The sequence below is a fragment of the Epinephelus lanceolatus genome, chromosome 3 (genome assembly GCF_041903045.1).
Source record: "Epinephelus lanceolatus isolate andai-2023 chromosome 3, ASM4190304v1, whole genome shotgun sequence".
Taxonomy (NCBI): Eukaryota; Metazoa; Chordata; class Actinopteri; order Perciformes; family Serranidae; genus Epinephelus; species Epinephelus lanceolatus.
Window position 1 is genome coordinate 38,350,794 of NC_135736.1, and position 16,270 is coordinate 38,367,063.

At 41.4% G+C, this 16,270-nt stretch overlaps 1 protein-coding gene across 1 annotated transcript; it reads right to left on the minus strand.

The window, feature by feature from the left end:
• Window positions 1-640: 640 nt before the first annotated feature.
• Window positions 641-15,361, minus strand: adisspa (adipose secreted signaling protein a). Its single transcript, XM_033624938.2, has 7 exons — window positions 15,091-15,361; window positions 13,968-14,096; window positions 9,789-9,869; window positions 8,371-8,504; window positions 7,941-8,094; window positions 6,311-6,436; window positions 641-6,051 (listed from the first exon to the last, which is right to left on the minus strand). The coding sequence occupies exons 3-7, from the start codon at window positions 9,805-9,807 to the stop codon at window positions 5,951-5,953; spliced, it is 534 nt and encodes a 177-aa protein (XP_033480829.1). The 5' UTR covers window positions 9,808-9,869; window positions 13,968-14,096; window positions 15,091-15,361; the 3' UTR covers window positions 641-5,950.
• Between the last annotated feature and the right edge of the window lie 909 nt (window positions 15,362-16,270).

Here is a 16,270-nt window from a genome sequence, read left to right on the forward strand (position 1 = left end):
TTTTCCTGTTGTTAGCTGACAGGATTGGCACCTGGTGTGGTCTTCTGCTGCTGTAGCCCATCTGCTTCGAGGTTGGACGTATTGTTGGTTCAGAGATGGTCTTCTGCAGACCTTGGTTGGAACCAGTGGTTATTTGAGTTACTGTTGCCTTTCTATCATCTTGAACCAGTCTGGCCAGCAGAATGAAGCATGCACCTACTGCTGGCTCACCGAGCACCACTGAGCTAGCTAAGGAGGACTCCATTAATGTTTACATCTCACGCTGGCATGATCACAAGCCTCTTGTCCATGAGTAGATACAAGCCTCCTTCTAGTGATACAGTTAGCAGGTGTAGTTCAGTAGAGAGAAAATAGTTCCTATGTGAAACTGCTCACAATAAGGTCTGTGGATTATCTTGAGTTACCGGGTCATGATTTCTGGAAGCGATATGACAGCTGTAAGGAATTTAACACATCATATTTATCTTCATAAGCTGTTGAGTAATATTACGTGAAACCATTTTACCAACAGTACTGACTAAATATACATTTAGTTTAAAAAATATGACGTCACCTGGGTTCGTGAGAAGGATAAGGAGACATAAGAGGCACCTATGTAATCTAAATTCAGTTAAACAGAAAAGTTTATGTACAGTTTACATGTGAGAGGATACTTTATTAACATCAGGTAAACAGACAAATGGTGCAAGAGGACATGTTCTGTATGCTGGCAGGTCACAGTCAGACAACAGAGCAACACATATAAACACACTTCAGGTTGCATTTTCACAATCAACAATGTTTAAACAAACTGTAAATGAATGAAGAATTGTCATGTTTGGTCCTTAATGTATCTTTGAGAGATCAGAGGCAGTAGAGCTCCATTCCAACACATCCAGTAAACATTCATGTTGAGTAATAGGCCACTGGTATGACAAAGTGTTATTACGAAGCCTAGCCTCATCTAAGCTTTGCTATATTGCCACTAGGGTTGAACAAGTTGAGGAAAATATGTATTTGTGATTTTTTCTGATCAGTACTTTGTTTAAAATTCAATTACTGTCAATAAAAAACTGCGACACAGAAGTGTGCATCTGCTGCTAGCTCACCTAGCACCACTAAGCAAGCCAACATTACTCCTCAGCTGAGGAGGACGCCATTAATGTTTACATGTAGTGCTGTTACAAACACAAGCCTCTCCTCCATTATTGAATGCACACTTCCTTGTACATAGTGATATGGTTAGCAGGGCTGAGTTTGGTAGAAAGAAAGTAGTTCCTACATGAAACTGCTCACAACAAAGTCTGTGGATTATCTTGAGCCACTGGGTCATGGTTTCTGGAAAATGACATTCTGTGTACTCCAATATCGATGCCACAAAAGTATATAGTATGCCAAGAAAAGATTTAGTATGTCCCAATACATACTAAGTCAAATGCAGTATGCCAAAAATACCAGCATGTCCTAAAACTTTGTAGTATCCAAGCCAGCATGTTTCTTTGGCTATTCTGACCCACAATCCTCTGTGCAGCGGACGATACATCACATTGGCTGAGCCGCAAACAGATGACAGCTTGACAGCTCATTGACAGCTGACTGACAGCTGACCGACACCTGTCAGAAGTTGCAATGACAGATAACAGTGCATTCAACTAACTGATGACCGGTCAAATAGTAATAATAGAAATATTTTTTAAGTGAACAAAATAATCATAAATATTACAAACAATAGGACATAAATGCAAAAAATAACAACAAGAGAGAACGCAGATGTAATTTCGCTGCTGCAAATGATATGTTACAATCGACAATGTATGCAGTTTCGGGTTGATATCCATCTCTGACAAACTCAGTAAGTGGTGTTTTATCTCCAAGACAATGGCTATAAAAGCAAGAGGGTCAAAGTTCAGGGCGTAATGTTATGACAGAGTAATATGTCCCAATTGTGTGCATACTGCGCACAACAGTACGTACTCTTTAAGGGCAGCTGCAGGACCTACTAAAAGTGAAAAGTAGACGATTCAGATTGCACCAATTGTAGCAGTTCCTCATTCTGTGGTACTTACTGTCATTTCCTGATTAATTTTAGCAGAATGTCACATTTCCCCTGAGTTAATTAAAGGGTCATTCAGATCACCTGTTGCGCAGGCTGTGGGGAATGACTCCTCAATATGAATTGAGAGCAGCTTGGTGCATTTCCCCGCTGGGCCAATCAGGGTGTGATGACGGCCTGCCTTAAAGCTTAAGAGAGATGGGGAAATGCACACCCAGGCATTCTGATCCTTCCTCAGTCTAATGCAGACCTTCTGTTAGAAGATATTGTCAGCCAGAAACTCTGGTCTCTCCTTTGCTGTCTTTTACTGTTCTGGTTGAGGGTGATTTTGTGCATTCTGAATATCGCGTGGAGGGAATATTAAAGAACACCTTTCCACAAGGTGATCTGCATCGGGAAAGTTCTCAGTGCTTTTTATGCAAGAGTTTTCTCTTGCCTAACATTAACCTTACACCTGTAAGCTTTATTTTGAGGTTTTGTTTATTGGTTTATTTTTAACCTAATATAACCCTTAATCTCATATATAAACATGTTTGTTTATAATCAAAGAGGTATCTGTTTACTATTATTGATGTTATTATTTACAAGGCGCATTTTCACTGTGTAGTTCCATTATATTGGAGAGAAGGCAGACATCTCTACAGCCAATATCTCCAACACTCTGCAACTCACACCAAAACAATCTAGACTGATAAATAGCACCATGGATGAGACAAAAACTATGTATTTGGATTTTGGAGTGAACTTGGAAGACAATCACTTAATTTACTGTATGCTAAAGGGCTGTATGCTATTTCTCAACATGTATGCTAAATGTTAGTATGGAGCAGATGATCCACCAAGAATACACATGTTACCTTAGTGTTACACACATCAGACAATACACCAATAACTCAGTGTACTCCTATAATAAATAACTTTAACACTCTTGGCTGCAGCTTCCTTTTTCTAACAATGCAATAAATATGGTATAGTTTAAAAAATAAATAAACATTTGACACATTTCTATTGGTTTATAATTCACATGGCCTGTCTTAGTTATTTGGTCAGGATTTGGTTACACTTAGTGACAAACAGTAGCATGCAAATAAAGGGTAAAAACTCTGCAGTCTTTTGTCATGTTTTGGGTGAAAATAAGTATGTTTTTTTACTTAATGTAACATCGCATAAATGCGTCACCTGACTGACCTCAGTGCGTGACATGACTGAATTTGGTTTTACATGGGACACGCAGCCGGGTTGTACAGTCGGGATGTACTGTTGGGACTTAAGTGACGTAACATTAAGTTAAAACAACGCTGACTTCTGCTTTCACAAGGGAATGAAGTCCTTTTTAGTTTGACCCATCCATTTCCCTTCCTTTCTGCCTTACACTGACTTTCTCGTGCTTTATACCCCATAAGCTGGTCTTAGCATCAAGTATTGCCACAGATGGGTTTACACTGGAGTTACTGGAGAGCCCACATTGTCTTATAACGACACATAAGGGTGCTTTGGTGCCTATGTCAGAAGCTAAGGGGTGTGGCAAAGCAGTCTTATTTAGCGCCCTGTGAATGAGAACATGCTAAAGATTTGCAGAAACATGATGATGATGATAGCTAATATTAGCATTTCTTGCCCAATCAGAGAAAAAGAGATTTTTTTTCCTCTGTTCAGATTTTACACCACAAATTTTATATTTCATGGTCTAAGTATAGTAGTAAACACTCATATTAAACACTTTCTGCTTTTCAAGATGACACATTAAAATATGTATTCGGTATTGTGCTTTAACTAATTAATTTTTAAGCTATAGTTAAAATACAAACATCGGGTTATGTAGTTATATGGGAAATCCTCATGATCTCTCTTTTCATTTATGGCTATTTAGAAATACAACAATAACACACCATCATGTCACCTGATAGTGCAGTGTGATGGCAGACAGGTGGATTGATTAAGAAAGCTGCTGAGTGGTCACACGTGGCTCTTATTGCAAACAGTGCCAATGAAAAAAGGTGGAATCAATTTTCTTGCGTGATTTATCAAAATAGTACAATGAGAATTGTATTGGTGTAATAATAAGGTGTACTCTGTTAAAATATTTGGTGGCAGCCGTGGGAAACAGTAGCAAACGCATTGTCGTGCACAAACCCTGTAAACTACGTCTCATAGATTTGAATTACTTGTATATTGGGTAGGGCTGGGCTGTGTAGAAATTTTCAAACTGGTTCAATATTGACTCAAATCCTGGATAGCGCATTGAAAGTTACCATGAGGTGTTGACTCAGCCACCGCTCCCAAGTGGAATGTAATGACACTGTGTCCTAACAGCAAACAAGCGCCCAACTATCACGTCACATCATGCAACATTGGAGCTCCCTGTCCACAGTGAATCCCTTATTATGCACCTCTGTTATGTCATGTAAACACACCACATAGCTACGTAGCACATAGCTGTATGCTTTGAGATCAGACTGGAGACATAACCACCCTTAAAGATGGGTGAGTACTTGCTATCCTCCTATGTTTATACTTTTTAGAAAACATGATTTTGATATTGTGATATTTACTGGAAATGACATACAAGTAGCCAACAGCAAGTAGCCTAGCTTGTTATCAGCGATGGTCATTTACCAGAAACTTTCAGCTCCATGGCGATCCCCCATCTGTCAGCTGGTCCCTTAGTTATGTTTTTGATGTTTTTTGTATAGACAACTCCTCATTTCAGCTTCTTAAAGATCAGCCATTCCTTGTCTATTCCAGTGCTTTCAAAGTGAGCGACAGGAATAAAAAGAAACAGGGTGTCTGACAAAAGTTCAGCTCAAAATGGCACACTGCATCACTCAAAGCTAGTTAGGACAGTGCTTTAATCAGCTTCAAATCCAAAATGTTGCCACTGGTGCAGTTTTAGATTTCTTGAGAGACTAACACCGCCATGTCTCCTCTCATCATATTAATTTTCTAGTAAACAAACACAACATGCGCCGCTATTCCAGTGGTTAGTTTATTTAAAACAAACATAATGCTGTATCAATCATGTTGTCATAATGCTTATTACTAATGCAACAAGTGGATCTAGCACTGTGAAGCCGCCAGCACAGGTTGCTGATGAAGGCTTCTTTGTAATTTGCCAGAACGTCCATCCATCCATATTCTAACTGCTTCATCCTCTTGAGGGTCGCGGAGGTGCTGGAGCCTATCCCAGCTGACATTGGGCGAGAGGCAGGGTACACCCTGCAAAAAATCTAACTGGTTTGAGCTCATACAACAGACCAGACCTGCAAACCGGAAATCGACTCGATTCTAATGTTGTGATTTGATTGATTTTGAATTTCAAGATGAACTGCCTGAAGGTAATCAACTTAAGAGAAGACCTCAGAAATGTGAGTGTCTCCAGTCCACCTGGCTCTGCTTTTGAAGCCACTGAAGAAAACAGAGAAATGCCTGGCTTTGATCAGCAACACTCATGAAACCACCATTAAAGTTTTGTGAAAAGACTGAATATCACTGATCATTATACCATTATCTTGTGCAAGTCTACGATTTTTCTTGATAAGGACCACAAACAGTTAAATGTACTTTGTGCTGATGAGAGTTCTTATATGTGGTGCACACAGTTAAGGGACGTGGGACATTACGAGTCAATATCTGAGTTTTTCTCGGTTGCACTGCTGTAAAATGATAATGTATTTATTTGCAGTTACTTTACAGCCTATTACTAAATGTGTGGTGCTGATTTTGACTTTTGTTTTAACAGGACGTGGCTTGGTGAGTATGTGTGTGTGCGTGATGTGTAAGCTGGCTTGTGTTGAGTGTTGCTTTACTGTATCTTCAAAAAACAGAGGCACATGACTATCTATACATTTGATTGTCACCCAGAGCTCTGACTGAATATCACTGTTGTAGAAACATGCACATCACGCGTGTATGTTTGCGTCATATCCTCTCACGGCTGCTGCTGTGCCTCGTGCGGGCGTCTCTCTGAGAACCCAGGCACCTCACCCCGTCCAGCAGCATGGGAGTCCCGTGATGTGGATCTGTGCAGAGGAAGAGAAAGGGATGAGGACAAGATGAGACACATTAAGAAGAAAAAAATGGTATTACACTAGTTCAGGTGTCAGGCTCAGTCAGAGCTGCGTTAACACAGTCTTTGTCCGTTATTTTCTATGTGAGGACACTGGTTAATCAGTTATGGTGCTTAGACCATGGTCACTTACATCAGTAACATATTCTTGGAAATACATTTCACTGTGTGTGTGTGTGTGTGTGTGTGTGTGTGTGTGTGCTAGCACATACCAATGACTTTGGCCTGGAATCTGACCTTCAGAGTGCTGCCTTTTTTCCCTCTGGTTACCAGAGTGAGCTCCTCCTGCAGCACCCCCTCCTGGTGAGTCCTGTACTCACATGTTACCTTTACACCTCCTGTAAGAGGGGGAGAGGGTTCATCAACACATACATTTACTAACACTAGTTTGTTTTTTACTTATATTTTTGTGTAGCCCCTTTAATTCAGTGGTTTGGAAAGAGCCTTATCAAGGCAATCAGGAGAGCACAACTGGATTGACATAAAAGGAAGGAAGTGAGGGAAGTGATACTACGAGACAGATAAAGAAGAAAAGATAGGACGAGAGAGGAACTGTGCGTCGTCAGACAGACAAAGTGCTGACAGAGCAGAGCTGCATTTTCTACTTTTGCTTCAGATGCACGTTTTTGTGCAGGATATTGCTGACTCAGCTCTGCATCAAAGCAGTGTCTCCTGAGCTGTATGGAACATATTTGTCCCGTAAGATTATCAAACCCAATGCGCCTGGACCACACAGGGTATCTGAAAACTGGAACATAGACAGAGAGATTAAGATTCTACGGACATGCTAGCAGCTCTGTGAGGCTGTAGACAAAGCAGTGCTTTGAGCTGAATGCTAATGTTAGCATGCTAACATACTCACAGTGACAAAATGCTGATGCTAATCAAGTCTTAAAGCTCTGACTCTCTGTCCGAGCCCAACTGGGCCTGACCCGACCTGCCAGATTTGGGCCGGACTAAGCTGTAATGAGAAATTACAGCCGCCAGGCTTTAATCAAGTGTGATATTGGACTTTATAAATAAAACTGAATCGAACTGAATCATCAACTGCATGCTACATTGCCATGGCTCGCCGTGTGCACTGGATGCACCAAGGGGCACAGTCTACTCTGGCAAACCTGTCATGCACAAGACGATAAATGGTGCAAGGCAACACATCAGCCCTTAGCTTGTAATAAATGGTTTAATATTAAAAAAAATTACAAGTCTTTTAATGTAGAAATTTTAGTTTTTATCAGGCTCAGGCCCAAAACTGCTGCCGCGGGTCAGGCTCGGGTCAGGCTTGGTCAGAAACTGTGCAGCTTCATGTAGGGTTGGGCCTGATTTTGGGCCCCATCAGAGCTCTAGCAAGTATATGTTTGCAGAACTGAGACTTCTCAGGTATACTAAGCCTTTTGCAGAAATATAGTGGCTGCAACAAAAACATGAATGGCTCTGTCTGGAGTCAGTGTTTGGTTTTTCCATTCTGGGCTACTGTAAAACAACATGGCAGACACTGTGGAAGTGGACCCACTCCGTATGTAGATATAAACAGCTCATTCTAAGGTAACAGAAATGCAATGATTCTGATTTTCAATCGATTATAAACAAATGAAAATGCACTTAGGAATATTATAAACCATTTCTGCCAATAGATGCTCTAAATCCTACACCCCGGACCTTTAAAGAATTGTGACCAAAATACATACTGAGCAGGACATGTTGCAGTTGTCAGTGCTTTCTAGTGGATAAACTATGCACACTGTTAGTAAATGTTCTCACTTTGCCATTTTTGTATTACAAAAATATACATAAAATCAGCTGACATTCACAGACACTGTAGATGTGTACTCCTGGATTTACCCTCCAGTGTGGAGTTAATACGATGGACCCGGAGGTTGGGGAACCTCCGAGATGGAGAGGAGGAAGGAAGGCAGGAGAGCTCTTTTCCCAGTGTGGGGACATCTGGGACGGTGAAGACAATCTCGTAACACTGGTGGCTCTTGAGGAAACCAGCCTGGACAGAGGAACAACAGTAGAGGCAAAGAGTAAAGGAGAGAGTTTATAGGGTGTTTTCTGAGAGTGAACCAGAACAGTGAAGCTGCAACCAGGCTGCTATACAGTGAACTGAAACTCATTGTAAAGCTCTGTAAACTGAGAGGAGCTGCAGATTCAGGTGATATTCTTTCTAGATTTATCACTATGATCACCTGATGTTGTCACATTGTCACTATATACAGTCTTATTATAAGAACACTGATTATAGCTACATCCATATGGCACACAGACACACCTTGACCAAGTAGCTGCCATCCTTCTCCTGGATAGCGATGAGAGAACAGAGGTTTGACTCATCTTTCCGTGTTGGAGAGCCAGGGGGCTCGTCGTCGTCAGGGAAACGTACACCGCCAGCCTTTGAGGTGGAGCCTGGTGACAGAGAGAAAACACAGGTCTTAAATTATCTAGCAACCACAGCACAATTATAGAGATGTAATGAAAACAATGGCTACGACATCATATCAACTGCAGATTTATGTATTTACTTATGTGGACCCCATTCCACATAAATAAATAAAAACTAAAATTAAAATAATAAATATAATATTTCTAGAAATATTTCTCATAAAACAGAACAGAGATATAACCATCCTATCCCTCACCAATGACCAACATAAAGTTATGTATATTCTGATGATGGTAGCTGCTCTGTTACTGTTAGATGTTGCAGAAAAGCAAAAGCAGCAATGTGATTTTATAAATATTTAATAAGTTCCTGTAAGTCAGGAAATTCTTGCCCAAAAACAGCACAGACATGAGAGTGGCTGGCATGTCTAACTTGTGGTGCAGGCACAGCAGTCAGACACTGAAAGCACAATCCCTGGTTTGTTATAGGGCCTGAGGCCTAAATTGTCTCCCCCACTCACTGTTGACATGTTAAATTTCAAAATATATTGAGTTAACTGAGAAAATGTCACATAGTAATATTGCTGGGAGCTGTGCAGTAAACTGTTGCCCAGCAGTGGAGGCTTGAGGGTGTGTTACATCATCACACACACAGATGCAATGCTTTGAGGACAAAGTACTTAACCTGTGACATCTGGCTGTTTTGTGGTGCTGCAGTCTGATTTTACAAAGGATTATTTTTGCTCAGCAATCCACACAAATTCCTCAGTAATGACAATGTGAAACACAATGAAGTGTGTGTCATATAATTTCAGTGTCTAAACTACGAAGCAAAAAGGATGGGAACAATCAATGCAGAATACTGAGATGATGTACTGTGTTTTTCTGCATTCAGATTCAGGCAACTTTATTAATCCAACCAGAGGGCATTTGTTTGAACAGCTTGCCTTGCACACATACTATAACATACAGCAACATGTAGACACATAAATAAATGAGTAATAAACAAAAATAAAATAAAAAATAGGCCATGGAGTTCAGTGGAATAAAGGAATCTGTAAGTTATTAGACTTATTATCAATAAGAGATTAAAAAAAAACAGTGAAAATATTTTAAAGGATGAATTCAACAGCTGCCCTCCTTTTCTCTGTGACTCATCACTGACATGCTTGTTTCCTGTGGATTCCTGAATACAATGTCCAAAGTACATCTTGTAGGTTTACAGACATAACTGTATGAAGGCCAAACTACTGCAAGTCAACTGTAGCACTCAAACACACAGGCGCACATGGGCAGTGTTGAACTTACCTTTTCTTCCTGTTGCCATGGTAATGTGGTTAGGAAATGGGAAGTGTCAGACAATACCCGAGTGATGTCATCACTGACCTCCTGAGTTCGAGGACAGACAATGAAAGAGAGGAGCACAGAGAGAGACAGTGCCACACTTGTTAGGTCTGACAGTGTCAGCTTGATGTTGCATTATTTATTAAAGAAAATACAGAGTCTTGAAGTCTGGGGTCTTCTCTCTGTCCTGGGCTTTATAAGAGATAGCACAGGAGGTATCGATATCACAGGGCTCCGCTGGACATCAATACTGTATTGATCTGTTAAATCCATGAAGGAAAATATGCTGACATGGAAATGAACTGCATAGCTTGTGAACAGAATTTCAGTTTTCTTACAGAAGCAGGATTGTGAGCGGAAGGTTGGCAGCTCTTTCTCCGAACTCACAGGATGAATCTGGGTGAGGAAAGTGAAAGAACAGCACCTGCCCCTCCCTCATTACCTAAAGTGCCCTTAAAGGAATAATTCACCCACAAATGACCATTCGTATATCAGTTAGTCACTCTGTGTTATGTTGAATTTGTGAAGAAAGCTTTGTTTTTCTTGCACGCCTCCATGGAAAACGATGAACATATTGATGTTTTGATTGATTGACAGGGGACCACATTTACAACAGCAAAACTATATCAAGACATCTGTTCACAAACTCTAACACAACTAGTACAGTATAATCCAAGTCTCATTTATCCAGTCATATGCTCAGTGTAGAGTATTTTAATAAAAAAACACGTGGCACTAAAGGCTCTGAGGGGCAAACGGGGAGAACTTTTCAGATTCCATGTTCTGGGCAACAACAATAAACCAGTGTCCAATTCATCCAGTCACCGTTACTGTTTAAAGGCTCTCTGCGGCATCAGGGGGATACGTGGCAGGACAAGAACGGAAGTTAAGGCAGCGAAAGTCCAAGTACGGTGGGCGGGAGTTGTGATGGATTTGTCCAACATCACCAACTTTTACCTGGGAGAGCGGTATTCACATACTGTAAGGTTACAAAGCCAAACTCTGTTCTTTTTTCCTAAACCTAACCACTTGCTTTTGTTGCCTAAACCCAACCTTGTGTGTTGTAAAACGCAATTTGCATTACTGACGTAGACACAGTATGGAACGGTGAATTTCCTGTGAAAACGGAAGAGTGTATTAAAAGAAGGCAATACCTGTAACAGGCAGAACTTGACTCGGCGTCCTAGAACATCAGTAACCAACGCGCCTAGGGTACCTTTCACATCGCATCTGGATATGGAAGGTCCATGACCTAACGTCGATATGTGACGAGGTCGGAGTGAGAATGTGTTGACACTTCACAAACACATGCATAAATCTTACTACGCTCTCTTAAAAGCCAGACACCAATACGAAGATTTTTTTAGCGGAGAATACGGCTGGATAAATGAGACTTGGATTTTACTGCAAGAGTTGTGTGAGTTTGTATACGAATGTTTTGATATATAATTTTCCTGTTGTTTAACATGGTCCCCAATCAATCAATAAATCAACATGTTCTCCTTTAGGCATGCAAGAAAACCAACGTTTTCCTTGTGAATTCTAGGTACCATGGCATGACTACCTAATAAACAAATGGTCATTTTGTAGGTTCTTGTTCCTTTTAGCAAATCCCTTAACCCCCAACTGCTCTAGGGGAGCTGCCGATTAGCCAACAGATCAGACTGTGGTCGTCCTGGGCGGCTTGTGTGTGAATGTAAATAGAGTGTTCCTGAAAAAGAGAGCATTACTGTTTTGCTCTCAGTGATAGCTCCCTTGGTAAAAAGGGTGGCCTACATAAGAAAAAACTAAAATAACCCAACATTTAGAAAATAGGATATCTGCACAGGTGTTCACAAAATAAACGAGCTACTGAAAATTACCATAATAGTCTCACAGTCACTTTGTTGCTTACATTGTAGTAAAGCTGTAAAGCTTCAAACAAAGTACCTGTCAATCATCTTACAGTGTCTGTATCCCTCTTTCTGACCTTGGAATTGTTTGTTTTTTCATTCCTCACACAACAGCAATGCCATACCTTCGAGGAGAGACTCTTTAAAGTGTGCAGCCTTCTCCCTGGAGACAGATCATAGTGGCGGAGGGATGCAGCCGGGAGGATGCTAAGACAGCAGATTTTTTATCCTGCCTTTGAGTGTGTCCCTTTGGAACAGAAATAAGCTTCGCCTTTAGATGTGGTCCGATCGCACATCATCTGAAGCATACTGAGGCCTTAAAGGGACAGTTCACCCTTAAACCAAAAATACCTTTTTCCTCTTACCTGTGGTGCTATTTATCAATCTAGAATAACCAGGTGTGAGTTGCTGAGTGTTGGGGATATCGCTGTAGAGATGTCTATTAGCTCTTGAATATAACTGAACTAGACTGCACTCGGCATGTGGTGCTCAAAGAGATAAAAATACATTTGGAAAAAACGGAAATCATGACACGGTAATGATGTAATGTATGTAAGATATGTGTTTTTTGGTGAAGGCCTGGGCAGTAATTATAATAAATACTGAGGAGGACACAATATGCTATGAAAGGCAACCACACAAGGCTGTCTGAAGTTAATATTACCACCTGTTCTAGTTTCACGGTGTACTGCAATTCTGCGTGTGGTTTTTACCAGTGGTTTTGCTGTACGTACCCCAGCAGCACATTGCTTGTGCTGTTGTACAGTCTTGCTATTTCATTACTTTGAAATGTATTTAAAAGTGTTACAGTGACAGTTTTTGTTAAGTGTTAGTAAATGTCATAAAATAAAAATGTCATAGTGTGTGTGTGCACTTTTCCTGTCTGGCCCTCAAATGCTGGCTCTCTAAAATGGTGCTCACTCATCTCTCAAAACTTTGAGAACCCCTGATCTGAGAGTTCAGTTTTTTTAAATTTAATTTTTTTTTAAAGATCTAAAATTGTCACTTTAGCTGTTAAAGGTCCAGTGTGTAACATTTAGGGGGATTTAGTGCCATCTAGTGGTGAGGATTGCAGATTGCAACCAGCTGAAACCTCTCCTGGCTACGATTCCTTCAGTGTTAATTGTTGAGAAGGTTTTTAGTGGAATCTTAATTTTCTGCAGAGGTCTCTTCCTCTACAAACTACAAACCACTTCAACAATGAAAAAGCAGTTTCATGTTAAAATAATCTGTGGTTTTTCCGATGCTCTTCTTGCAGAGGGGTTGTTATCTACAGTGGCTGACAAGGAAACTGGCCTTATCTAGAGCCAGTGTTTGGTTTGTCCTGGTGTATGAAATGTGCTATACCAATAAAGCTGCCTTGCCTTGTCTAAAAATAGCACACTTTCCCTATTAGATTCCATTTTTGCTGGTATCCAATCATCCCTCCATCCATCCATCCATCCATCCATCCATATTTATCCACTTATCCGGGTCGTTGGGGCAGCAGGCTGAGCGAGTAACTCCAGACATCCCTCTCCCCAGCAGCGCTTCCCAGCTCCTCCAGGGGGAATCCAAGGCGTTCCCAGGCCAGATGAGATATATAATCCCTCCAGCGTGTTCTGGGTCAGCCCAGAAAACCTCTAGCAGTAGGCTCCCAGGAGGCACCTGGCCCCATTTCTGCCAATATATCCCCCTTAATCCTACACACACTGAGGTTTCTAAAAATGCATCCTTGGGGGGAATTCCTCCAAGACACTAAGACTTTAACATTTAGTAATTCTCTTGCAGTGTCCCAGAAATCAGACAGGCAGGATGATGTACAGCACAGAGTGTCTGCACCGACTGCAGCTGCCACAGAGAGGAAACAAACAAGTAGGTTCCTCTGAAAGATGTGATAAAAATAAAAACATTTTGGATTCACTCAGGCTAAAGTAAAGGGCCTCTGTCATTAAGAGCTAAATGAGGATGATGTCTCATTTCTGGAGTGAGATGAGAGAGAAAGGCAACACCCTAGCTTACACTGAATGTGCATCCCTCCTGCTCAACTGTAACGTTACGTCACGGACATGACCTGAGTCGTTGAGCTCTTGAACACATCACCTTTTGCATGAAGGTGTGTTTGCACGATGGTGTGAAACAGCCTTATTTTTATATATGGATCAATAAATGAAACTCTCGCGACCGGTCACAACACAGATACACGCCCGTCAATAAGCATCCTGCAGCAACCCTCCTAAAGCCAGACCAGCCAATGAAATCACATACATACCGTTCAGAGTAGATGTGCCGGACGTGTGAAGTGTCTCTCTGCATTCATAACACCACCGATGACATGTCGTTATTCCTCTCAGAGCACAAACACCGGCATCTGTCCTGATGAAGCGCTGCCAAAATGGAACTGCGGTGTAGAGACAGAGAGAGGGATCAAACATGTTTCATGCGCGCGGGCGTGTGCCTTCTGAGCGGACACGCGCGTAGCGTCTGGTCTGCGTCGCGAGTAAACACAGACTGCACAGACGGTGCGGTGGTCAAATACAGTCTGGCCAGAGGGCGGCGCCAGAACATAGGTCACCATCCTCTGCGGAGGTGTTCACGGACAGCTGAGCTCACACTTACCTGGACACATTTGGCTCAACTTTGTCAGGCCAGTGGCGCGCCCAGAATTTTCCATTGGGGGGCCGGATGGGGCCAGTGATAATCTTGGGGTCGCACACTGAAACCGAAATCTATAATTGAATTTTGTACTGATACACCTTGGTTTCTCAAAATATGTTTCTTTTTTATATATACAGTAATTATCTGTTGTGCATATGCTAATGCTGGTTCAGTTAACACTTTGAGCTCCACAACATCGTGCCAAAATGTATTCTGTGTACTGTATAGCAGTGGTTCCCAACCTTTTTCATGAGGGATCCATATTTTTACCATTGTTACACACGCCTGTATCCTCAAGATACATATTTTAAAAATTTTCTACACTAATTTATTTATTTATTTTTTAAATAAATAAATAACTTTTTAACATAACCCTTAAATGTGTTTGTTTCTGACACATATATACCTATGAATTAAATTTCGACAGATGATACATTAAAATGTGTCATCTGTTGACTTGGCCTAGGACTTTTTGAATTTGTTTTCATAATGTTTTAATTGATCTACCTTTTTACTGTGTGCTGTAGCACTTTGAGATTTTTTTTTTATAAATGAAAAGTGCTTTATAAGTTAAATTTATTATTATTATTATTATAAAATTACACCCCTTAAAATCAAGAGGGCTTCGTGACCCCCCCGTGGCTCTTTGGCACCCCTCTAAAGTCTAGTTCACATTACAAGATTTTCACCCTGATTTTGCATTGCGGAAACTATCGTAATCTTTTGAGTGTTCATACCTCGTTGGCGATGTGTGTTTCTGTCAGCAGGAGTCTCACCAATTGTATTACAACCTGTGCGTGCACACCACAGGATTTCTCCACTGAGCCCTCGCCGACAGAGCCCCAGATAACGCGGTGATTTCACCAAACTTGGAGACGACACATCGTAAAGGCATGGATATTCCTCCCAGTGTTGAATCAGATCTGCCTCCAGGGCCTGGGTCCAAACACACCGCGTTCCCCATGATCCTGTGGACGCCGCCATCGTTGTTGTTGTTGCTTGCCGGCTTGTCAGTGTTGCCAGATCTTGGGAGACAAACAAGCAACCAGGGCTATGGAAACAAGCCCAAAAGAAGCGACTATCATGCGTTTAAATAACTTATTAGGCGGATATATATATAGAGAAAGGTGACGTTTAGACAGCAAGCCCAAATAAGCAACTCCACTTTAGAAACAAGCCCAAAGTCGCAGCTAATAAGCGGACCTGGCAAGTGGCAACCCTGCGGCTTGTCCTCCTCACATTTCTTCCATCCTCCTGCGTGCTGATGTGGGACATATCCTGCCTCTCATTGGCTGATGCTCTATGTCAGTTGTGTCACACTTCTCCAGTTTTCTAGCATGCCAGATATCCAGTCCCAGTCACAGACGAGGGGGCGACTTGCTCGTAGGCTTGTTTACACATGAGGACTCGTCGTGGCAGACTATCTGCCAACTCACCTCCGACCCAAGGTGGCTCTCAAGATCCTCTGCGATGCCAAAATTGCAGTGAAAATTGTGTAATGTGAACAAGGCTTAAGGGGGTCACGCCCACCCGGTTGGGACCCACTGCTGCATCGGCCTTTTCAAAACCAGACCCAGAGCGTCAGTCTGTTATTAGTCACCTTAATAGCTGAATGAAGCACCCTACATCAAGGTGTAGGCTGTCAGTGCAGCGGTGAGCTTTGGGACACACTTCCCTCTCTGCAGCAGAAAAAAGGAGCTGTCATTATGTTTGGTAACCATAGAGAAAAGTAAAGTTACTCCCAAATTTGTGTCCTTTATATGTCTTTGTATCAGTTTTATTTGATTCGTGCCGCTGTTTGGTAGCATTTATTATACATTTGCCATTAAAATAAATAGCCTAAAAAATGTGTGTATTTTACTACTCACTTTGGTAAATAAATAAAAAAAAATATGCTAAAAGGGGAAGAAATGAGAT

What these genes read in the sequence shown, in the direction of transcription:
- adisspa (XM_033624938.2), bottom strand. An exon ending in ATGGCAGCTACTTGGTCAAG is followed by an intron (nt 8,095 to 8,370) that starts GTGTGTCTGTGT and finishes TCCTCTGTCCAG; the next exon opens with GCTGGTTTCCTCAAGAGCCA. An exon ending in TATTAACTCCACACTGGAGG is followed by an intron (nt 6,437 to 7,940) that starts GTAAATCCAGGA and finishes CCCCTCTTACAG; the next exon opens with GAGGTGTAAAGGTAACATGT.